Here is a 23,141-nt window from a genome sequence, read left to right as displayed (position 1 = left end):
ACACTTCACCAACTGTGGGATGGTTGGTGTGATGGAAATAAAAGTCTGGTTAAATGATTACATTTTACTCTTAGCAATTTACCTATTTATAATGGCAACTTTTACTCACTGTACTTTTGAAGGAGGTTTAAAATGTTCTTCAAACTTTGTCTCATATCCATGTTTTGTCTTGAAGTGTTTGCAGAACTGCTCCAAGGTCAGTTATTGTCTAACTGCAGACCATCCCAGAGAACTGAACACAGCGGCTCCTATGGTGACAGCCACCAGAACTAAAAATTAAAATTGGTAAGCACGGATACCGGGTGAGTTGTAAAGAAGTAAATTTCTAAATTTATTCTGTTTAGCTCAAATTGTTATTCTTATAATTGTATATTTATCTGTATAAAACAAGACATCTGTATGTGACTTGGGTCCCACAAACAGATTTTGAAATATTTTTTTCATCATTTACAGAATAAAAAGACACTAATAGACATAAAATAACAAGAAGATGAATCAATAGTCAAAGAAATCACTAGTTTAGCTCTTATTTGCTTTTAATTTCAGTTGTGGTTACAAACGCCTTTGACAGACTAACAGCAAAACAATCAGTGAACAAATCAAGTTAATGTACTGAATATAGACCACACTATACACAATAATACAGAAGTGTATTTTCCTTAATAAACAGTATGACAATCAAAACCAATCCAGACATCCATGAGATTCAATTGTACACTTTGTAGACAGAAACACATCTTGACATTAGGTTAAATTTGATTATAGAAAGAAATATCATCTGGGAAACATCAGTTGAGTGTCAAAGAAATGTCCAGGGAAAAACAAAAAAGACACATTTTTTAAAAAATAATTACATATACAATTCAACATTTTTCACCTTGTAGCGACTGGTACGTGACTTGCAATCAGCCAATCACAACACCTGGATTTTTCCCGCGCAGTGTGAACAGTTTATCGTTTAGCTAGTTAAGTCCACAGGATCCTGGAGACACGTGTGGAGGTGTCAGTACCGGTGAATATTGTGTATTTTCAGAACATAATAGGAGCGCCGGCTTTGCGACCGGACTCAATGACTTCATTGACTGCTGACTCACTGAAACATCTTAAACATCTTCAGAAATGCAACATTTTCCAAATGAAATCTCAGCTAACATCAATGAAATACAAAAGTTTAATTAAAAAAACAAAACATAAAACGTAGAGGCTGAATGATGAGTGAAAGTGTTGATCTTCCTCACAGGGAAGTGTTCTTTAAATCCACTCTTCGTGTCCCTGATAAACATCAGCCTTTGTGGATCCAGGAACATTCAGTCATAACAAGTCTAATATGACAGCAAACAGTCAGTGAAGCAAAACGCTCACTCTGTATTTGTATAACTCATTTTTCTGCCTCTGTGTGGACAAATGGAAGCTGTAGTTTTTGGAAGGAAATGTTTGGAAAGTTGGAATATGTGGTACTTGTGGGGACAGGAGTGTTACTCAGCAAAGCTTAACTGTGTCCACACATCAGCTGCCAGTCTGCAGGTGTTAGCACTTTCTGTGTCTCTGTCTTTGGATGATTTAGATTTTAGATAGATCTTAGATCTTTGCAAAGATGATGTGATGTGTTTAAACCTGTGCTTGGTTACTGCCTGTTGACTATAGTTTATAAAGTGATGATCTTCACTGCTCAGAAGCTGAACACACACATTTTTACTGCTGCTGTTTTATTCTAATCAGTTATTGATACTGTTCATCACTTTTCAGTTTATACATCAGTCGCATCACAATAGTTTTTCATCAATGCACAGGGAGGTGTTGAGATTGTGTCTGTATGGACATCACAGCAAAGACATTTGAACTGTGTTTAGTGCATCACTGAAACAGCCCAGCAACCATCTGATGTAGGAGAGACATGCATGTGATGTCTATATCATATTGGGGGATCCACGTCCCCTTTTCCTCTTCAGGGTATGACTGGTGATGATTTTAAATGTGTTTGGACGTCTAAAACAGTTTTAGTAGATGGTGAGTGTCTGTCCACGACATTAAACAGTCCTCAGCACGCCTCTAAAATAGGTGTCCTTTCTTTACATCAGGACAGCTCTTAATTTAGATGTTTAGAGACGTCCAGTATTTGAAATATCTGGTTGTCTTTTAGGACATATTGTGAAGGTTGTTGCATATCGGGAATAGACAGTTTGTTTGCGTGGATCAGTTCTTAATTTCTTTGTTTAGAATTTCTTTTGGATGTTCACTGACCTCCAAATACCCAACATATTAGTCCTTGAAATATGTCCAAATACTAAACTTGTATCAGGTGACCACATGCAGAATCACATCAGACATTTTTTTTTTTCCTTTTTAGAAAAGAAGCTTTATTCTCATCACTGAGCACATTTTCACTAAGATTTGTCATTTTACATGTAACCTCTCGCCTTGGTGAGAGCATTGCGCAGCCACAGGGGATCTAGGGGATCTAGCTCAAGCTCAAAAGTGTCTCGCTCAAAGACAAACTTGGTGTGTGGGCTGGGAGTTGATCCTGGAAACTTCTGTATCCGAGCCTGACCCTCTACCTATGGACCCACTGGAACAATGTACCTGTATCATATGCAACATCAGCTGGACATCAGGGGGACCTGGACCAGCTGATGAGAAATGGACGTAAAGTAAATTTACTTTATGTCTCTGCTAAGTTAAATATGTGAACATCTAAAAAGACAATTTGATGGTTTGGATGTTCACAGATCATCACTAAAGTTTCAGTATAGAGACTTAAGAATAGGGCCCATTGAGGTTAATACAGGAACAACTTTGGAAGGACAGTAAACATGGAAACGTGTGTCTGTGTGTGTGTATGTCCTCACTTGAATGCTGCATTAGAGGGAGTCTCAACGTAACATTCAGAAAACCTAAAAAGACGTTTGGCTCTGGTGACTCAGAGGTCTGACACAAACTTAACATAGACGCTCTTTGCACGTGTCCTTGTTTAGTGGGACGTTAAAAAGGAAATGTAATATTAAAATTTCATTGATTGTTGTTTCTGCTGCTCCAGTTTAAACTGTCATTTAACACCTTGTCTTTATTTCCATTTCATTTGCAAGAACTGATGCATAAAATTTACAGAATGTAATGTTTTAATATTGTTTAAAGAGCAGTTGGACATTTACTTAAGGTGGGGTCACTATGTAATGTGATATTTCTTACAAAAACTAAGTATCTTGTGATCAGTGAATGATGTACCAGTGAAGGTATTTAAAGACTGGATTCCCCTTTTCCAATACATCCTGCTACCTGCTCCTGAGAGTGAAACCTCCTCTGATCATCACAACAAGGTACAGTTTGAACTCTTGTAGTATTTTATGATGGATTATGGATTCACTCAGTCCTGACACTATAACTTGTCTCACTTTCTGGACACAGATGGCATCAGGTCTTCATCTCATCGTGGTCCTCTGTATGACCATTGGTCTGTGGACTGGAGCAAATGTAATAAATTTTTTCTTTTTTCTTTTTTCTTCTTCTTTCACAACAACATCCAAGTATAAAATTGTTTTTTGGATAAAGAATTGTCTAATGATGGTGCTACTCACTGCTTCAGCAGTGTTGGATTTTCATCTCTGACAATGTGTTGTTTCCATCCACAGGCTACATGTGTCAGAGATGGAGGTTGGTGGTTCTTCCATTTATGGTGGTGAATGCTCAGGGTGTTAACAAGTTCTGGTTCTGGTTGCAGGACTGACTGTAGATTTTGATTTGCTTTACAACAGTCCTGTAAAAAAAATCCTCTGGATCATCATTGTGGAGGATTTAGTTTGTTGTTCTACTGGTATAAATTGTGTAGACAAGATAATAGACACCTGTTAGTCCAACAGGGAACAGGAGGTTTAGTTTGGTGGACCTGCTAAACTGATCTGTGGGTTCAGTTATTTGGTCTGATCCAACAAGAAATCTGGAAAATTTGATTTGGCATTTGAACTTTGTTTTAGTGATTTATTATTTATCTGTATTTTGACATGTTGTGAACTAACAGATTGATATCTGTCCTACAGAACCTTGGTCCAGGTTTGACAATCGCCTTTACCGGTTCTACAACACTCCGATGGAATGGTCTGATGCTGAGGTACTTTAATAACATCTAGAACTGAATCAGAGTATTAATGACATTCAGTTAAAGAACCGCTCATTTTGAGTCTCAAGTGATGTGAACAGTCCTTCTCACATTGTCTCTTTTTGTTTTCCATTTAATCTTTGACCTCATCTGAGTCATTTATTCCCTTTGTTAATTTGTTTTTCATTTTGAATCTTGTCTCAGCGTTTTTGCACAACTCTTGATGCAAATCTGGCCACAATCCGGACTCCGGATGTCTACAACTTCATCAGGGGGTTGGTTGTCAGAGCAACAGGAAGGAACATTGAGACTTGGGTTGGAGGCACTGATGCGTCCAAGGTAAACGAGATAAGAGGAAGCAGAGCAGATCACAGGACTGGAAGACTGGGTGCAGCTTTAAGATGCTGTCATAAATAAAATAACTATAGTTTTCTTCTCTTTGCTTGTGAATGAAATGTTAGAAAGAAGTAAACTGACCCTCAAAGGAAAACTCTCATTTTCTGATTTAACTGTATTTTCAACAGTCTCCATACAGACAATCACACCAACAATAAACTGTCTCTGCTCACATTTAGTGACTGTCAGTCTGCAGCCTGGATTAGTTTGTTTGTCTGTGCCGTAGACCTTTGTTATTGTCCAAAACTATTAAAACCCATCAGACAGACACACTGATCCACTGGGTGACGGGTTTTTTTATTCCAAGCCATTTGGTTGAGATATAATTTACAGTGGTCTATAGTAAGTGACGTCAGCTGTTTGACGATTTTTATTATTGTTGACCAGAAGAAAAATGTCAGTGGATCAGTGTGTCTGACTGATGTGTTTTTATTGGATTTTGGACAAGAACAAAGGTCTTGTTGGTTTTAATGTCTGTAGAATGATTAATTTAGAAAATTAACCAAATTATTCTGAACACTTTCTCTCAGGAGCGTGTGTGGCTGTGGAGTTCTGGGGCAAGGTTTAATTTCAATAGATGGGGCCCAGGAGAGCCTAACAACTTAGGAGGACGTGAAAACTGCATGCACATAAACCTCAGAGGTACGAATGAATAAGTTTTGTTCTTGTTTGTAGTTTTTATTGAGAAACAGCTTGGAAATATATGGATGCAGGCAGGTGTCAGAGTAAAATAAATACTTCCCCCTCTCCAATGAATAATTAGCATGTACAATCATTACATTGTTACCCAATGCTGTCTTCAGCTGTTTCCAAGGTCAAGAATGAACTGTCCAACATAAACAGTGGGGACAGACTGAAATATGTTTCATGAGGCTAAAGACAACAAAGTGTTGGGTAACATACAAAATCCAAACTATGTATTCAACTTAAAAATCAAATCAAATACTGAAGCATTTTATTAAATTTGTCAGCTGTGTTCCACAGAAATCAGTTCTCAGATTTCAAGACAGTAAAAGGGTTTTTCCTAACTGATAAATCCACGTGGCCTTAAATTGATATTAGTACTGTGTTTTATGATTTTTACACCAGTGAAGGAAAAACAACTCAATGGTTTAACTGTGTCTCTGTGTCCTCTGTCTACAGGACAAGATTTTGTCAATGACGCAAACTGTTACCTGAGGATGCCCTTTGTTTGTGCCAAAAGAAACCTCAACCTCTAGGACACCAAATCCTCACTGATGATGTCACTTCCACTAGGCTGTTTAGCCTCGATGACATCACTGATGGAAGACCTGTTGACAAATCTGATTTTCATTCACTTTCATTTAATTAATTTCACTTAATTCACTCTGGGATTTCTATCTGTGTTGAATGTAGTACTACACATCTCTCTGCCTGTCTTGAATCAATAAACATACATACATAGCAAGCTGAGGAATCTTTCTTTCCATAATATCTTTTATTTGAACTACAACAAATAGATCATATGCAGCTTTTGGCAGATTTACTAATATATCAATGTTTTTCTCTACCATATATAGTTACAAAGAGCTTGTGTGTCAAGTAGACTTAAAACTTACTCAGCTCTGCATAACATTTAAATTTACATTTATTCATTTAGCAAATGCTTTGATTCAAAGTGACTTACAAGTGAGGTACAAGGCAGCAAATATCTCAGTCAAGGAGAAAACATCAAAGCACAATCCAATCAGAAAAGTGTTTATATTTCATGAGGTGCAAGAAAGAACAAAAAGGAAGATTAAAAAAATACATTTAAGTGCATAGGAAGGTGTGGAAGAGTTCTGTTTTCGGCAGTTTTTTAAATATTGTGAGTGAGTTTTCTGAGCGTGCAGAGTTTGGTAGCTCCTGCCACCATTATGGGATCATTAAACTGAAGAGTTTAAAAATACATATAAAACTAAGAATGTAGGACTGACAGTAGGGACTTTGAATTTTGGGACTATGACAGTGAAGGATAGAGAGTTGATTGACATGATGCAGAGAAGGAAGGTGGATATAGTGTGTGTCCAGGAGACCAGGTGGAAAGATAGCAAGGCTAGAAGCTTAGGAGCAGGGTTCAAGTTGGAACGCAGAAGGACAGATGGTGGTAGACTTTGCAAAGAGGATGGAAATGGCTGTAGTGAACACTTCCAGAAAAGGCAGGAACATAGGGAGACATATAAGAGCGGAGGTAGAGGCACTCGGGTAGACTACATCTTGTGTAGATGTTGTAATCTGAAAGAGATCAGTGACTGTAAAGTATTTGTAGGTGAGAGTGTAGCCAGACAACGCAGGATGGTGGTGTGTAAAATGATGCTGGTGGTGAGGAAGATGAAGAGGACCAAGGCAGAGCATAGGAAGAAGTGGTTGTTGAAGCTGAAAAAGGAAGAATGTGTAGTTTTCAGGGAGGAACTGAAACAGACTCTGGGTGCTTTGGAGGTGCTTCCAGATGACTGGACCACTACAGCTAAAGTGATCAGGGAGACAGGTAGGAGGGTACTCGGTGTGTCATCTGGAAAGAGGAAAGCGGACCAGAGGACTTGGTGGTGGAATGAGGAAGTTCAGGAGTGTATACAGAGAAAGAGGTTAGCTAAGAAGAAGTGGGACACTGAGAGGACTGAAGAGAGTAAACAGGAGTACAGTGAGATGCAGCGTAAGGTGAAGGTAGAGGTGGCAAAGGCCAAAGAAAGAGCTTATGAGGACTTGTACGCTAAGTTGGACACTAAAGAGGGAGAGGTGGATTTGTACAGGTTGGCAAGACAAAGAGATAGAGATGGGAAGGATGTGCAGCAGGTTAGTGTGATTAAAGATAAGGATGGAAATGTATTGACAGGTGCCAGGAGTGTGATGGGAAGATGGAAGGAGAACTTTGAAGAGTTGATGAACGAGGAAAATGAAAGGGAACGAAGAGTAGAAGAGGTGACTGGTGTGGAGCAGGAAGTAGCAAAGATTAGTAAGAGTGAAGTGAGGAGGACGTTGAAGAGGATTAAGAGTGGAAAGGCAGTTGGTCCTGATGACATACCTGTGGAGGTATGGAAGTGTCTAGGAGAGGTGGCAGTAGAGTTTCTGACTAGTTCGTTTAACAAGATCTTGGAGAGTGAGAGGATGCTGAGGACTGGAGGAGAAGTGTACTGGTACCAATTTTTAAGAACAAGGGAGATGTGCAGAGCTGTGGCAACTACAGAGGAATAAAGCTGATGAGCCACACAATGAAGTTGTGGGAAAGAGTAGTGGAAGCTCGGCTAAGGGCAGAGGTGAGCATTTGTGAAGAGCAATATGGTTTCATGCCTAGAAAGAGAACAACAGATGCAGTATTTGCTTTGAGGATGCTGATGGAGAAGTACAAAGAACGTCAGAGGGAGTTACATTGTGTCTTCGTAGATTTAGAAAAAGCGTATCACAGGGTGCAGAGAGAGGAGCTGTGGTATTGTATGAGGACGTCTGGAGCGGCAGAGAAGTATGTTAGAGTGGTGCAGGACATGTATGAGAGCTGTAAGACTGTGTTGAGGTGCTGTAGGTGTGACAGAGGAGTTCAAGTAGAGTTGGGTCTGCATCAAGGATCGACTCTGAGCCCCTTCTTGTTTGCTCTGGTGATGGACAGGCTGACAGATGAGGTTAGACGGGAATCTCCATGGACTATGATGTTTGCAGATGACATGATGTGATTTGTAGTGAGAGCAGGGAGCAAGTGGAGGAAAATCTAGAGAGGTGGAGGTCTGCTCTGGAAAACAGAGGAATGAAGCTTAGCCGCAGTAAGACAGAATACATGTGTGTGAATGAGAGGGACCCAGGTTGAACGGTGAGGCTACAGGGAGCAGAGGTGAAGAAGGTGCAGGACTTTAAGTACTTAGGGTCAACGGTTCAGAGCAACTGAGAGTGTTGAAAAGAGGTGAAGAGGCGAGTGCAAGCAGGTTGGAACGGGTGGAGAAAAGTGTCAGGTGTGTTGTGTGATAAAAGAGTATCAGCGAGAATGAAAGGAAAGATGTTCAAGACGGTGGTGAGACCAGAGATGTTGTTCGGCTTAGAGACAGTGGCACTGAAGAAAAGACAGTAGACAGAACTGGAGGTAGCAGAGCTTAAGATGATGAGGTTCTCTTTGGGAGTGATGAGGATGGACAGGATCAGGAATGAGGACATGGTTCATCAGCACCGCACAGAAGACACCAAGCAAAACTGTTTAGCGCAATGATCCCACGATGGTGGAACGAGCTACCAAACGCTGCACGCTCAGCTGACTCTCTCCCAATATTCAAGAAACTGCTGAAAACAGAACTCTTCCGCATCTTCCTATGCACTTAAATCTCTTAAAAAAAAAAAAAAAAAATTCCTTTCTGCTCTTTCTCGTACTTGCATCTCGTAAACTGATAGGACTTTTCTTTGATGTTTTCTCCTTGACTGAGATTTTTGCTGCCTTGTTCCTCACTTGTAGGTGGCTTTGGATAAAAGTGTCTGCTAAATGACTAAATGTAATGTAAATGTTCATGACTGACTTTTAGTTTGTTGTTTTCCTCCCACTCCTGCTCATGTTAACTCCTCTAGTTTACTTCACTTTAAAGCCAAAGGTTCTTCTTTGGATTGTAGTTTTACATCACCTTGCGAAGAGGCAAATATTACTTTAAAGAAAACCCATAAACACAGTCTATGTGCCTGTTGTAGATCCACAGCAAACACTTCAGTTGACTCCAGACCCAAAGTTAAATCTAATTCAATCAACCTAACAGCTGTTACACTGGGTGGAACTGACTTGAACCAGTGTACTTTACGATGTATCTATAAAATCAAACCATATGTGTTAGTGTGGTGGCCATAATACCAAACTGCAGATACCACAGAAACAAACATTTAGTAACCACTGAAAACACTACAAAACTTGATTAGATCAGCACATTTATTTATGATACACATAAAATGTAAAAATAAGTTCTTTGAGATCATCTGAGATAATGGTCTAATGTGAGCTGCATGAAGCCAAAACACAACAACAGATGAAACAATTTGTTTTGATACAAAGAATTAAGATTTAAAATATATGAAATCTGAATATATCATCAATATGAATTTAAACCTGTTGGAATATAGAAAGCATAACATGTGTTTAACCTTTATTAAATGTTCACTGATGTTACACATAAACACAAATTACCTCCTACTTAAACATAATTTGTGCAGTTTAGCCAAAACACTGCCATATTTAGGGCCTATTGCCTCCTGGTTTTATGCACAGATATGCAGTCAGTGGCCGCAGTGTATCACCATGGAAACAAGACAACAATGAGCACAGGAAGATTCACTGGATACTTATAAATAAGAACAGCTCAACTCTACAACATTCATTTTGTTCTGTTATTTACTGTATGTGATATTCATATTTTTTCACCACTGCACAGTCATTTTTTAAACAATTACACTTTTTTTCTTCATGTCATTTAACAAGTTCCAGTTACACTTGATCAGATTTTACTGTGCATATTTTCTGCCATCGGTTTGTTCATCATCATTCGTATCTCCAGTATTTATATTGCTCTGTGATTGAATTAGCTGCGTTGGACACAGCTTTACGAGCTGCTCCCATTCTGCCAAACATGTAGTCAAACATTCTCTGAACTCCTTCATCTACTTGGTTTTGACTTTTCACCTGCTCCAGTTTCTGGACCTTCACTTTGTCTCCTTTCTCCCTCATCTTCTCAATCAGGACGTCCAGATGGACATAGGTGGACACTGAAACTACATTTAGAGCGATCTTTTCCAGTTTGACAACATGCTGGTATGACTCTTCTAGCCAAAAATGTTTCTCGGATTCCAGCTTCTTCTTCTCCTCCCTCAGAGCCAACAAAAGGGTGTTCTTCTCATTGTGCTTTACTTCATATTTATGTTTTAACTCTTCCAAGGTCTTCCTAACTCTTCTTGTCTTGTTCACATACCTCCACTCTGTCTTCACGTGTTTTGACACAGGACATTTCCTGGTACAAACAGTGCAGCAGCCTTTTTTTATGACCTTACATTGTTCAGCACTCGGGGCTGTTGTGCACGGATAGTGACAAGTCTCCTCACACACGGTACAGGAGGTAGCACCTTCATAAAACAAACCCAAAAACCAATTCCCACCTTTAATTTTCTCTTGAAATTTATATGGTTCATCAACTTCAACAATGAACTCTTGATGCTTCAGGTCTGTTTCATAATTCTTAAGCGCATCATCAGTCTGTTGGATCTCTGTTTGTTTCAGTTCTATCAGCTCGATTCTGTCCTGCAGGTTGTGGATGCAGGCCGTCAGTCTGATGCGGGAATTCAAAACATCCACAGTGGTTCCCAGCATTTGAGGTACAGTTCCTTCTAGAAAGTCAGTCAAGTGCACCATCCCTGTAAGTGTGATGTCATAGGATCGTTTAAGACTCTGCTCCTCCTCCTCTCTCCCTTCATCTTGGCAGTTATCAAACATAAAGTGAACAGGCTGATTCATCTCATTTTTGGCACATTTAATGTTTGCAGCTTCAAGAGCTCGCAGAGCCTTTTTAGGAGTTCTTCCATCGGAGTGTGTGATCAGAGCTATGATGTTCTTCTCCATTTCTTTTCCAAACAGAGACACCACTGAATCAAAGATGTATCTCAGTCGCTCATTCAGCCGAGTAACAGTCGCCATCATCACCAGTCCCACTGCATTAATTTCATGAACTCCGTCGTTTGAGCTGAACAAGTCCAATAATCTCTGACTGACAATAACATCATGTTCAATCCCTCTGGTGCTTCCATATCCAGGAGTATCGATGATGGTCAGAGAGTAGGGAAGTGTGTTTTCTTGAAAGTCCGAGATCTCGTACACGATCACATCTGATGTCTGACTTTCAAACTCCCCTTTCTCCTCCCCCTCCTCTACGATCTCAAACCAGATGTTGTCCTCAAATGTCACTCCCATGGCGAAATTCACCAGAGCGTTGATCAGAGTAGATTTTCCTGCTCCTGTTTCACCTACAAGTAAAATGGTTTTATTTGTCTTTTTCAGATTTTTTTCACCAACAGTCATTCTTCTCAAATTTCCAAACTTTTTCTCCTTTGGTCTCAGCTGGTAAATAGCCGGAGATCCTGGACTGATCAGATCCCTTTTGGAGACTATGTCCTTGTACTTGGATGGAATTTTAATGTTCCTGTAAAAAAAAAAAATACAAAAAAAATAATTGTGTAATTTGCCCATTATACATTTAAATATTATGTACATGTTTTTAGATGAATGCAACCACAAGGTGGCACAGGCCAGTGTCTTCTTGTGCCAGTCTCAAGTCTGGATAAATGCAAAGGGTGGTATCAGGAAGGGCATCCAACATTAAGGTCAGAGCAAATTTAACAAGCTGATCATGACACACAGGATGTAGTGAGAGAGGACATAAAGTTAGTTGGTGTGAGAGAAAAGGATGCAGAGGACGGAGTTAGATGGAGGCACATGATTCTCTGGGGTGACCCCTGAAAGGGAACAGCCCAAAGGAAAAGAATTACATGTTTTTAGATGGTTTCCTTTTTGCAAATAATTTGATAGTTGATAGCCCCTGTACAGCTCAGTGATAGTGGGGTAATGTTTTGGAACTAATTGTTGTTGCAACGTTAGTAATATTTTCATAATGACAAGTTAATATGGGTAATGTTTGTATATTAACACTATAACAGTTTTATTAATGTGTTGACAGTAAATGCAACAGGTTGAACTGAAGTCATGGTATTTGGGCCCAAAAATCTCTGAAATATGATGTCCAACCATATTGTTACTCTAGATGGCAAAAGTCTGGCCTCCAGTACTACTGCAAGGAACCTTGGAGTTATTTTTGACCAGGATTTGTCTTTTATCTCACATAAAACAAATCTCTAGAACAGCCTTCTTCCACCTACAGAACATTGCCAAAATTAGGAGCATCCTGTCTCAAAACTGGTCCATGCATTTGTTACCTCTAGGTTGGACGACTGTAATTCCTTCTCTCCATTGGTTTTCCTTTATTTAAGCAACTATCCCCCAGACACACTTATTGCCTCTCTCCTCTCACCCCAAAATTGTCACCACTGTATGACATTAACTCTGTGTTTTCTCCTGTAGTTGTCTTTGTCCTTCTCTGTCTCCTCTCTCTGTCCCTTTCTGCAGGTGTCCCCGGCTTTGAAGCTGTGTGTCTTCCAGTGTGCAGCTACTGGTCCTACCAACCTGCCCGATGTGTGGTTGCTGCTTTTGTTGCTCTTTTCTTTTCTTTCTCCACTTTCCATTCACCTCAACCGGTCAAGGCAGATGGCCGCCCACCCTGAGCCTGGTTCTGCTGGAGGTTTCTCCCGTTAAAGAGAGTTTTTCCTCTCCACTGTTGCCTAGGGCTGGTTCAAGGGGGAATTGTTATGGTTATGTGGTTTTAAATGGGTTTATGGGTTTATAATGGTATATGGTTTGTTTTGTTTTGTTTTTTAAAAAGCACATGTTCGGTTTCCACATTATGAGCCAAGAGCTCCACCTAATTCCCCAGAAACACTAAGTGTAGTTTCTGTGTACTAAACATGAAAGAAAGCTGAACAAAGTACCTGTTTCTATCTCATTTAATGGTAATAACTGTGGTGCTAATGTGTATCTACAAAGGTAAAACATGGAGGGGGAAGGTTCATGACCTGTATAGCAACTATGACTTGAAATGGTTTCACCTCTGAAATGCTGTCATGTTGTCCATCTACACATTTGACCATGATATTAACCAAGCAAACAATAAATTAATATATTAATTATACCCAACAATTGTCCTGCTGTTATCAAGCAGCAAAATGTTACCAATGAAGAATTGCTTTCATATCTGAATTGAATATAATCCAAAAGTTTTAGCAAATATTTATCAATATTTGTAGTAATATGAAGTATTATTTCATAGTAAAATATAATTCAATGGAAAACAATCCAGTGCAACACTGCATCCATCATCCTCCGGATCACAGCTGATTACCTGAATCAGGTTTGGTAATCAGTTAGAAGCTGGAAGATACCAATTCATTTTGTCCTCCCCCAGCTTCTGATTAACAGAACACACCCGATCCAGGTTATCAGCTGTGGTTAGAACACAGTGAGATGTAAAACAAACAGGACAATTTTATCAGAAATACAAGTGTATGTGCTGTAATATTTCTGTAGAAACTTGCTGATAATCTGCATATATGGTACATTAAAAGTGTATTTATCCAGTGTTACTCACAGTGTTGCTGCCATCACGAGGCTGATTCAGAGCTCTCCACAGTGAAAATCACACAGGTTTGATAGTGTTTGGCCTGTGGATGAGAATAAAAATTATTAACAGCTTCTGCTACACAAATTATGTTCCTGTTTAACTGAACTGCAACAACTGGATGTTACAAGTGTCACTAGGTGGCATTAAGTACATGAGTCCACCATGGTTTGTTATGTCTGATAAAAAGTAAATGCTACATCAGCTCAGAACAGTCACTGGAATAGTTCCTGCACCACTAATGTCTCCACAGCACATTAAAAATGCATTTGCAGCTTAGTTATATAGAATCTTAAGAACAGAGTCTTTCATTTATTAATACCCTGGAGTTTCTTTCCTACTCTGTCTACTACTACTTAGGATTTCCCCTATATTATATCTTAAAACGTAATCTTACCTGTTGTTTCAGGAAGCTGTGATGCTGAAGAGGCAGACAGCACAGAAGACTCTGCGGTGAGTCTGCGGTGTTTGGAGGGTTTATATCTGCTGCTGCTGCTGCAGAGAGGGCAGGCACTGAGTGGTCACATGATTTCACAGAAACAGACTCAGAGACTGTAATGTAGATTTTTGGAGTAAAATAAAAGCTTTATCCATCTAAAAGGTTTAGAATGGCTGATAGAGGGGATAAGAGTTAGCATAACATTTTTTAATTAAAGTGATAAATTATACTAGAATAAATTTCATTTCATGAGATAAAATTTTTAGGAGCCATTTGGAATTAAGTCAGATTTGATTTGGTGTTATCTGTCATTTTGTTATCATTGTTACATGGCACATTTGGGTTCAAAGAGGCTGATGGCTTATTAGGCTTCATATACCCCTGGTTACCTTCCGGTAGGAAAGAGGGTGAGTGGGTCCCTATATTTCTTTCTAGACTGCTCTCGTAATGATTTGATCTTTATTGATTTTCAATTGGTTTCAATTTTGTTGCAAATAAATCTTTGAACGTAAACATACTTTGGACCTCAGTGGATCAATTATGTTCAGCACGTCAAACAAGGCCCATCATCATCCTTGTTGTTGTTGTGAATTGAAAGTACTGAACTAATTATTTTTACAAATGCTCTATAGTTATTAATGAAAGCCCCTTGAAATGGTCTGGTTGGGAACAACAGGGGAGGCTGCAGATAAGACAAAGTGCAAAAGAGGCAGGAGGACACAGAAAGTGAAACTGAAACTGTGAATCCTACCTCCCATCATCATTTCCCTGAAATCACAAGTTTCAAAGAAAAGTGTGTGTGTGTGTGTGTGTGTGTGTGTGTGTGTGTTTGTTCAAGTAGAGTTGGGTCTGCATCAAGGATCGACTCTGAGCCCCTTCTTGTTTGCTCTGGTGATGGACAGGCTGACAGATGAGGTTAGACGGGAATCTCCATGGACTATGATGTTTGCAGATGACATGATGTGATTTGTAGTGAGAGCAGGGAGCAAGTGGAGGAAAATCTAGAGAGGTGGAGGTCTGCTCTGGAAAACAGAGGAATGAAGCTTAGCCGCAGTAAGACAGAATACATGTGTGAATGAGAGGGACCCAGGTTGAACGGTGAGGCTACAGGGAGCAGAGGTGAAGAAGGTGCAGGACTTTAAGTACTTAGGGTCAACGGTTCAGAGCAACTGAGAGTGTTGAAAAGAGGTGAAGAGGCGAGTGCAAGCAGGTTGGAACGGGTGGAGAAAAGTGTCAGGTGTGTTGTGTGATAAAAGAGTATCAGCGAGAATGAAAGGAAAGATGTTCAAGACGGTGGTGAGACCAGAGATGTTGTTCGGCTTAGAGACAGTGGCACTGAAGAAAAGACAGTAGACAGAACTGGAGGTAGCAGAGCTTAAGATGATGAGGTTCTCTTTGGGAGTGATGAGGATGGACAGGATCAGGAATGAGGACATGGTTCATCAGCACCGCACAGAAGACACCAAGCAAAACTGTTTAGCGCAATGATCCCACGATGGTGGAACGAGCTACCAAACGCTGCACGCTCAGCTGACTCTCTCCCAATATTCAAGAAACTGCTGAAAACAGAACTCTTCCGCATCTTCCTATGCACTTAAATCTCTTAAAAAAAAAAAAAAAAAATTCCTTTCTGCTCTTTCTCGTACTTGCATCTCGTAAACTGATAGGACTTTTCTTTGATGTTTTCTCCTTGACTGAGATTTTTGCTGCCTTGTTCCTCACTTGTAGGTGGCTTTGGATAAAAGTGTCTGCTAAATGACTAAATGTAATGTAAATGTTCATGACTGACTTTTAGTTTGTTGTTTTCCTCCCACTCCTGCTCATGTTAACTCCTCTAGTTTACTTCACTTTAAAGCCAAAGGTTCTTCTTTGGATTGTAGTTTTACATCACCTTGCGAAGAGGCAAATATTACTTTAAAGAAAACCCATAAACACAGTCTATGTGCCTGTTGTAGATCCACAGCAAACACTTCAGTTGACTCCAGACCCAAAGTTAAATCTAATTCAATCAACCTAACAGCTGTTACACTGGGTGGAACTGACTTGAACCAGTGTACTTTACGATGTATCTATAAAATCAAACCATATGTGTTAGTGTGGTGGCCATAATACCAAACTGCAGATACCACAGAAACAAACATTTAGTAACCACTGAAAACACTACAAAACTTGATTAGATCAGCACATTTATTTATGATACACATAAAATGTAAAAATAAGTTCTTTGAGATCATCTGAGATAATGGTCTAATGTGAGCTGCATGAAGCCAAAACACAACAACAGATGAAACAATTTGTTTTGATACAAAGAATTAAGATTTAAAATATATGAAATCTGAATATATCATCAATATGAATTTAAACCTGTTGGAATATAGAAAGCATAACATGTGTTTAACCTTTATTAAATGTTCACTGATGTTACACATAAACACAAATTACCTCCTACTTAAACATAATTTGTGCAGTTTAGCCAAAACACTGCCATATTTAGGGCCTATTGCCTCCTGGTTTTATGCACAGATATGCAGTCAGTGGCCGCAGTGTATCACCATGGAAACAAGACAACAATGAGCACAGGAAGATTCACTGGATACTTATAAATAAGAACAGCTCAACTCTACAACATTCATTTTGTTCTGTTATTTACTGTATGTGATATTCATATTTTTTCACCACTGCACAGTCATTTTTTAAACAATTACACTTTTTTTCTTCATGTCATTTAACAAGTTCCAGTTACACTTGATCAGATTTTACTGTGCATATTTTCTGCCATCGGTTTGTTCATCATCATTCGTATCTCCAGTATTTATATTGCTCTGTGATTGAATTAGCTGCGTTGGACACAGCTTTACGAGCTGCTCCCATTCTGCCAAACATGTAGTCAAACATTCTCTGAACTCCTTCATCTACTTGGTTTTGACTTTTCACCTGCTCCAGTTTCTGGACCTTCACTTTGTCTCCTTTCTCCCTCATCTTCTCAATCAGGACGTCCAGATGGACATAGGTGGACACTGAAACTACATTTAGAGCGATCTTTTCCAGTTTGACAACATGCTGGTATGACTCTTCTAGCCAAAAATGTTTCTCGGATTCCAGCTTCTTCTTCTCCTCCCTCAGAGCCAACAAAAGGGTGTTCTTCTCATTGTGCTTTACTTCATATTTATGTTTTAACTCTTCCAAGGTCTTCCTAACTCTTCTTGTCTTGTTCACATACCTCCACTCTGTCTTCACGTGTTTTGACACAGGACATTTCCTGGTACAAACAGTGCAGCAGCCTTTTTTTATGACCTTACATTGTTCAGCACTCGGGGCTGTTGTGCACGGATAGTGACAAGTCTCCTCACACACGGTACAGGAGGTAGCACCTTCATAAAACAAACCCAAAAACCAATTCCCACCTTTAATTTTCTCTTGAAATTTATATGGTTCATCAACTTCAACAATGAACTCTTGATGCTTCAGGTCTGTTTCATAATTCTTAAGCGCATCATCAGTCTGTTGGATCTCTGTTTGTTTCAGTTCTATCAGCTCGATTCTGTCCTGCAGGTTGTGGATGCAGGCCGTCAGTCTGATGCGGGAATTCAAAACATCCACAGTGGTTCCCAGCATTTGAGGTACAGTTCCTTCTAGAAAGTCAGTCAAGTGCACCATCCCTGTAAGTGTGATGTCATAGGATCGTTTAAGACTCTGCTCCTCCTCCTCTCTCCCTTCATCTTGGCAGTTATCAAACATAAAGTGAACAGGCTGATTCATCTCATTTTTGGCACATTTAATGTTTGCAGCTTCAAGAGCTCGCAGAGCCTTTTTAGGAGTTCTTCCATCGGAGTGTGTGATCAGAGCTATGATGTTCTTCTCCATTTCTTTTCCAAACAGAGACACCACTGAATCAAAGATGTATCTCAGTCGCTCATTCAGCCGAGTAACAGTCGCCATCATCACCAGTCCCACTGCATTAATTTCATGAACTCCGTCGTTTGAGCTGAACAAGTCCAATAATCTCTGACTGACAATAACATCATGTTCAATCCCTCTGGTGCTTCCATATCCAGGAGTATCGATGATGGTCAGAGAGTAGGGAAGTGTGTTTTCTTGAAAGTCCGAGATCTCGTACACGATCACATCTGATGTCTGACTTTCAAACTCCCCTTTCTCCTCCCCCTCCTCTACGATCTCAAACCAGATGTTGTCCTCAAATGTCACTCCCATGGCGAAATTCACCAGAGCGTTGATCAGAGTAGATTTTCCTGCTCCTGTTTCACCTACAAGTAAAATGGTTTTATTTGTCTTTTTCAGATTTTTTTCACCAACAGTCATTCTTCTCAAATTTCCAAACTTTTTCTCCTTTGGTCTCAGCTGGTAAATAGCCGGAGATCCTGGACTGATCAGATCCCTTTTGGAGACTATGTCCTTGTACTTGGATGGAATTTTAATGTTCCTGTAAAAAAAAAAATACAAAAAAAATAATTGTGTAATTTGCCCATTATACATTTAAATATTATGTACATGTTTTTAGATGAATGCAACCACAAGGTGGCACAGGCCAGTGTCTTCTTGTGCCAGTCCCAAGTCTGGATAAATGCAAAGGGTGGTATCAGGAAGGGCATCCAACATTAAGGTCAGAGCAAATTTAACAAGCTGATCATGACACACAGGATGTAGTGAGAGAGGACATAAAGTTAGTTGGTGTGAGAGAAAAGGATGCAGAGGACGGAGTTAGATGGAGGCACATGATTCTCTGGGGTGACCCCTGAAAGGGAACAGCCCAAAGGAAAAGAATTACATGTTTTTAGATGGTTTCCTTTTTGCAAATAATTTGATAGTTGATAGCCCCTGTACAGCTCAGTGATAGTGGGGTAATGTTTTGGAACTAATTGTTGTTGCAACGTTAGTAATATTTTCATAATGACAAGTTAATATGGGTAATGTTTGTATATTAACACTATAACAGTTTTATTAATGTGTTGACAGTAAATGCAACAGGTTGAACTGAAGTCATGGTATTTGGGCCCAAAAATCTCTGAAATATGATGTCCAACCATATTGTTACTCTAGATGGCAAAAGTCTGGCCTCCAGTACTACTGCAAGGAACCTTGGAGTTATTTTTGACCAGGATTTGTCTTTTATCTCACATAAAACAAATCTCTAGAACAGCCTTCTTCCACCTACAGAACATTGCCAAAATTAGGAGCATCCTGTCTCAAAACTGGTCCATGCATTTGTTACCTCTAGGTTGGACGACTGTAATTCCTTCTCTCCATTGGTTTTCCTTTATTTAAGCAACTATCCCCCAGACACACTTATTGCCTCTCTCCTCTCACCCCAAAATTGTCACCACTGTATGACATTAACTCTGTGTTTTCTCCTGTAGTTGTCTTTGTCCTTCTCTGTCTCCTCTCTCTGTCCCTTTCTGCAGGTGTCCCCGGCTTTGAAGCTGTGTGTCTTCCAGTGTGCAGCTACTGGTCCTACCAACCTGCCCGATGTGTGGTTGCTGCTTTTGTTGCTCTTTTCTTTTCTTTCTCCACTTTCCATTCACCTCAACCGGTCAAGGCAGATGGCCGCCCACCCTGAGCCTGGTTCTGCTGGAGGTTTCTCCCGTTAAAGAGAGTTTTTCCTCTCCACTGTTGCCTAGGGCTGGTTCAAGGGGGAATTGTTATGGTTATGTGGTTTTAAATGGGTTTATGGGTTTATAATGGTATATGGTTTGTTTTGTTTTGTTTTTTAAAAAGCACATGTTCGGTTTCCACATTATGAGCCAAGAGCTCCACCTAATTCCCCAGAAACACTAAGTGTAGTTTCTGTGTACTAAACATGAAAGAAAGCTGAACAAAGTACCTGTTTCTATCTCATTTAATGGTAATAACTGTGGTGCTAATGTGTATCTACAAAGGTAAAACATGGAGGGGGAAGGTTCATGACCTGTATAGCAACTATGACTTGAAATGGTTTCACCTCTGAAATGCTGTCATGTTGTCCATCTACACATTTGACCATGATATTAACCAAGCAAACAATAAATTAATATATTAATTATACCCAACAATTGTCCTGCTGTTATCAAGCAGCAAAATGTTACCAATGAAGAATTGCTTTCATATCTGAATTGAATATAATCCAAAAGTTTTAGCAAATATTTATCAATATTTGTAGTAATATGAAGTATTATTTCATAGTAAAATATAATTCAATGGAAAACAATCCAGTGCAACACTGCATCCATCATCCTCCGGATCACAGCTGATTACCTGAATCAGGTTTGGTAATCAGTTAGAAGCTGGAAGATACCAATTCATTTTGTCCTCCCCCAGCTTCTGATTAACAGAACACACCCGATCCAGGTTATCAGCTGTGGTTAGAACACAGTGAGATGTAAAACAAACAGGACAATTTTATCAGAAATACAAGTGTATGTGCTGTAATATTTCTGTAGAAACTTGCTGATAATCTGCATATATGGTACATTAAAAGTGTATTTATCCAGTGTTACTCACAGTGTTGCTGCCATCACGAGGCTGATTCAGAGCTCTCCACAGTGAAAATCACACAGGTTTGATAGTGTTTGGCCTGTGGATGAGAATAAAAATTATTAACAGCTTCTGCTACACAAATTATGTTCCTGTTTAACTGAACTGCAACAACTGGATGTTACAAGTGTCACTAGGTGGCATTAAGTACATGAGTCCACCATGGTTTGTTATGTCTGATAAAAAGTAAATGCTACATCAGCTCAGAACAGTCACTGGAATAGTTCCTGCACCACTAATGTCTCCACAGCACATTAAAAATGCATTTGCAGCTTAGTTATATAGAATCTTAAGAACAGAGTCTTTCATTTATTAATACCCTGGAGTTTCTTTCCTACTCTGTCTACTACTACTTAGGATTTCCCCTATATTATATCTTAAAACGTAATCTTACCTGTTGTTTCAGGAAGCTGTGATGCTGAAGAGGCAGACAGCACAGAAGACTCTGCGGTGAGTCTGCGGTGTTTGGAGGGTTTATATCTGCTGCTGCTGCTGCAGAGAGGGCAGGCACTGAGTGGTCACATGATTTCACAGAAACAGACTCAGAGACTGTAATGTAGATTTTTGGAGTAAAATAAAAGCTTTATCCATCTAAAAGGTTTAGAATGGCTGATAGAGGGGATAAGAGTTAGCATAACATTTTTTAATTAAAGTGATAAATTATACTAGAATAAATTTCATTTCATGAGATAAAATTTTTAGGAGCCATTTGGAATTAAGTCAGATTTGATTTGGTGTTATCTGTCATTTTGTTATCATTGTTACATGGCACATTTGGGTTCAAAGAGGCTGATGGCTTATTAGGCTTCATATACCCCTGGTTACCTTCCGGTAGGAAAGAGGGTGAGTGGGTCCCTATATTTCTTTCTAGACTGCTCTCGTAATGATTTGATCTTTATTGATTTTCAATTGGTTTCAATTTTGTTGCAAATAAATCTTTGAACGTAAACATACTTTGGACCTCAGTGGATCAATTATGTTCAGCACGTCAAACAAGGCCCATCATCATCCTTGTTGTTGTTGTGAATTGAAAGTACTGAACTAATTATTTTTACAAATGCTCTATAGTTATTAATGAAAGCCCCCTGAAATGGTCTGGTTGGGAACAACAGGGGAGGCTGCAGATAAGACAAAGTGCAAAAGAGGCAGGAGGACACAGAAAGTGAAACTGAAACTGTGAATCCTACCTCCCATCATCATTTCCCTGAAATCACAAGTTTCAAAGAAAAGTGTGTGTGTGTGTGTGTGTGTGTGTGTGTGTGTGTGTGTTTGTTCAACAAAGTGAAAGGAAAAGAGGAAAAACATGTCTCTCAAACTCCTCTATCAGACTGTGGAGGCTGAGGTTGGACATGTCATTGTTATCAAGTGGATTTAACCATCACCTGGTCTCAGAATCTCAGTATAATGATTCCACTGTGAAAACCAACATGAATCACTCTTTAGTTGATGACAATAGAGTTTGCTCTTCAAAGACCTTTTTTAACCCACCTGCTTTGAATGTAGGTCCACATGCTTGGAGGCTCAGTAAATCATTATTTTGCAATGTTGCACGTTGCTTCTGCTTAGATTTAGGCGAGAGAGTTAGCGACAGATTGTTGTGTGGGTTAAATCAGATAAAGAGCACTGAATAATGTCAATAACATTGACTAAGGAATCAAACAGGAAACCAACTGCTGTCTCTCATCTCAAAGTTCTGACCAACACCTTTTGACTGCAGCACCAGGATGTCTCAGTGGAAATGATGCAGAACAAGTGAGCACCCAAAAGAGACAATATGATGTTGTCACGTTATATCTGGAAAGACATTCAGCAGACATTCCTGTTGAACCTAAGCGATTATTCACATTTGTACCATGTTGTTGTTTTGTCCCCACTTCCCAGTGGCCTGCACTCACATTGTGCTATAGCAATATGTGCCCCAGCGCTCTTATTTTCTAATGAAGCGCTCCTGCAGTTCAGTGTTCTGGCCCACTTTGTGATCCTACTAAATCACTGTCCACTGCTGCTGTATGCTGAACCATGCCCGAGCACGGCTCAGAGGGATCACATTAATTTAACCAACCGGACTTTGGCGTTATACGTCCCTGGGGATGGTACGGACGGCCTAGTGTGAGTAGCGCTAAAAGCCTGTTTTCTGATATTTATTGGCCATTAGCAAACAGCTTTCTGGTGCATTACCACCACCTTCAGGATCAGAGTGTGCGATCGACCTACAACTGCTTTTAAATGCTCAGACCTTGGTTGGACTGTCACATGACAGAACTGGGTTTGACACAAGTCCTGCATGTGCTTTAGACAGCAAAGCCACTTCCTTTAGGGTTAATAAATGTGTGAAGTGACTGTGTGAAGTTTTTCTGTATTAATCCAGATCACAATCTTTCTCTGACTGTAACCAAGAGCTGTGATTCTGAACACAACCAACAACCAGAGACATAATGGATGTTGATCTGCAAAATCAGAT

At 39.6% G+C, this 23,141-nt stretch overlaps 3 protein-coding genes across 5 annotated transcripts; 1 reads left to right on the top strand and 2 right to left on the bottom strand.

Annotated features, from left to right (window-relative positions):
* Positions 1-3,216: 3,216 nt before the first annotated feature.
* On the top strand, positions 3,217-5,915 carry LOC137103629 (ladderlectin-like). Its single transcript, XM_067484136.1, has 7 exons — positions 3,217-3,314; positions 3,403-3,468; positions 3,627-3,648; positions 4,032-4,102; positions 4,295-4,429; positions 5,017-5,128; positions 5,630-5,915. Exons 2-7 carry the CDS (start codon positions 3,403-3,405, stop codon positions 5,704-5,706), a joined length of 483 nt encoding a protein of 160 aa, XP_067340237.1. The 5' UTR covers positions 3,217-3,314; the 3' UTR covers positions 5,707-5,915.
* A 3,441-nt stretch (positions 5,916-9,356) lies between these two features.
* On the bottom strand, positions 9,357-14,206 carry LOC137104139 (uncharacterized). Of its 2 annotated transcripts, XM_067485019.1 has the most exons (4): positions 14,111-14,131; positions 13,684-13,756; positions 12,666-12,826; positions 9,357-11,628 (listed from the first exon to the last, which is right to left on the bottom strand). In XM_067485019.1, exons 3-4 carry the CDS (start codon positions 12,722-12,724, stop codon positions 9,981-9,983), a joined length of 1,707 nt encoding a protein of 568 aa, XP_067341120.1. In that variant the 5' UTR covers positions 12,725-12,826; positions 13,684-13,756; positions 14,111-14,131; the 3' UTR covers positions 9,357-9,980. The 2 variants fall into 2 exon arrangements, with proteins under 2 accessions (XP_067341120.1, XP_067341121.1); XM_067485020.1 differs by lacking the exon at positions 12,666-12,826 and having other exon boundaries at positions 14,111-14,206.
* Positions 14,207-16,321: 2,115 nt separating this feature from the next.
* On the bottom strand, positions 16,322-21,170 carry LOC137104137 (uncharacterized). 2 transcript variants are annotated; one of them, XM_067485015.1, is made up of 4 exons: positions 21,075-21,095; positions 20,648-20,720; positions 19,630-19,790; positions 16,322-18,593 (listed from the first exon to the last, which is right to left on the bottom strand). In XM_067485015.1, the coding sequence occupies exons 3-4, from the start codon at positions 19,686-19,688 to the stop codon at positions 16,946-16,948; spliced, it is 1,707 nt and encodes a 568-aa protein (XP_067341116.1). In that variant the 5' UTR covers positions 19,689-19,790; positions 20,648-20,720; positions 21,075-21,095; the 3' UTR covers positions 16,322-16,945. The 2 variants fall into 2 exon arrangements, with proteins under 2 accessions (XP_067341116.1, XP_067341117.1); XM_067485016.1 differs by lacking the exon at positions 19,630-19,790 and having other exon boundaries at positions 21,075-21,170.
* Positions 21,171-23,141: the final 1,971 nt, after the last annotated feature.

Source organism: Channa argus, chromosome 18 (genome assembly GCF_033026475.1).
Source record: "Channa argus isolate prfri chromosome 18, Channa argus male v1.0, whole genome shotgun sequence".
Taxonomy (NCBI): Eukaryota; Metazoa; Chordata; class Actinopteri; order Anabantiformes; family Channidae; genus Channa; species Channa argus.
This window is presented reverse-complemented; position numbering and strand designations above follow the sequence as displayed.

Bases quoted from the DNA above. Each gene is read 5' to 3' on its own strand.
- LOC137103629 (XM_067484136.1), top strand. From the start codon at position 3,403: ATGGCATCAGGTCTTCATCTCATCGTGGTCCTCTGTATGACCATTGGT. The intron at 3,649-4,031 runs GTTGGTGGTTCT...TCTGTCCTACAG, and splicing joins TACATGTGTCAGAGATGGAG to AACCTTGGTCCAGGTTTGAC. The intron at 4,103-4,294 runs GTACTTTAATAA...ATCTTGTCTCAG, and splicing joins TGGAATGGTCTGATGCTGAG to CGTTTTTGCACAACTCTTGA.
- LOC137104139 (XM_067485019.1), bottom strand. From the start codon at position 12,724: ATGGAAAGTGGAGAAAGAAAAGAAAAGAGCAACAAAAGCAGCAACCAC. The intron at 11,629-12,665 runs GTTGGTAGGACC...TTTTTTTTACAG, and splicing joins AGCAACCACACATCGGGCAG to GAACATTAAAATTCCATCCA.
- LOC137104137 (XM_067485015.1), bottom strand. From the start codon at position 19,688: ATGGAAAGTGGAGAAAGAAAAGAAAAGAGCAACAAAAGCAGCAACCAC. The intron at 18,594-19,629 runs GTTGGTAGGACC...TTTTTTTTACAG, and splicing joins AGCAACCACACATCGGGCAG to GAACATTAAAATTCCATCCA.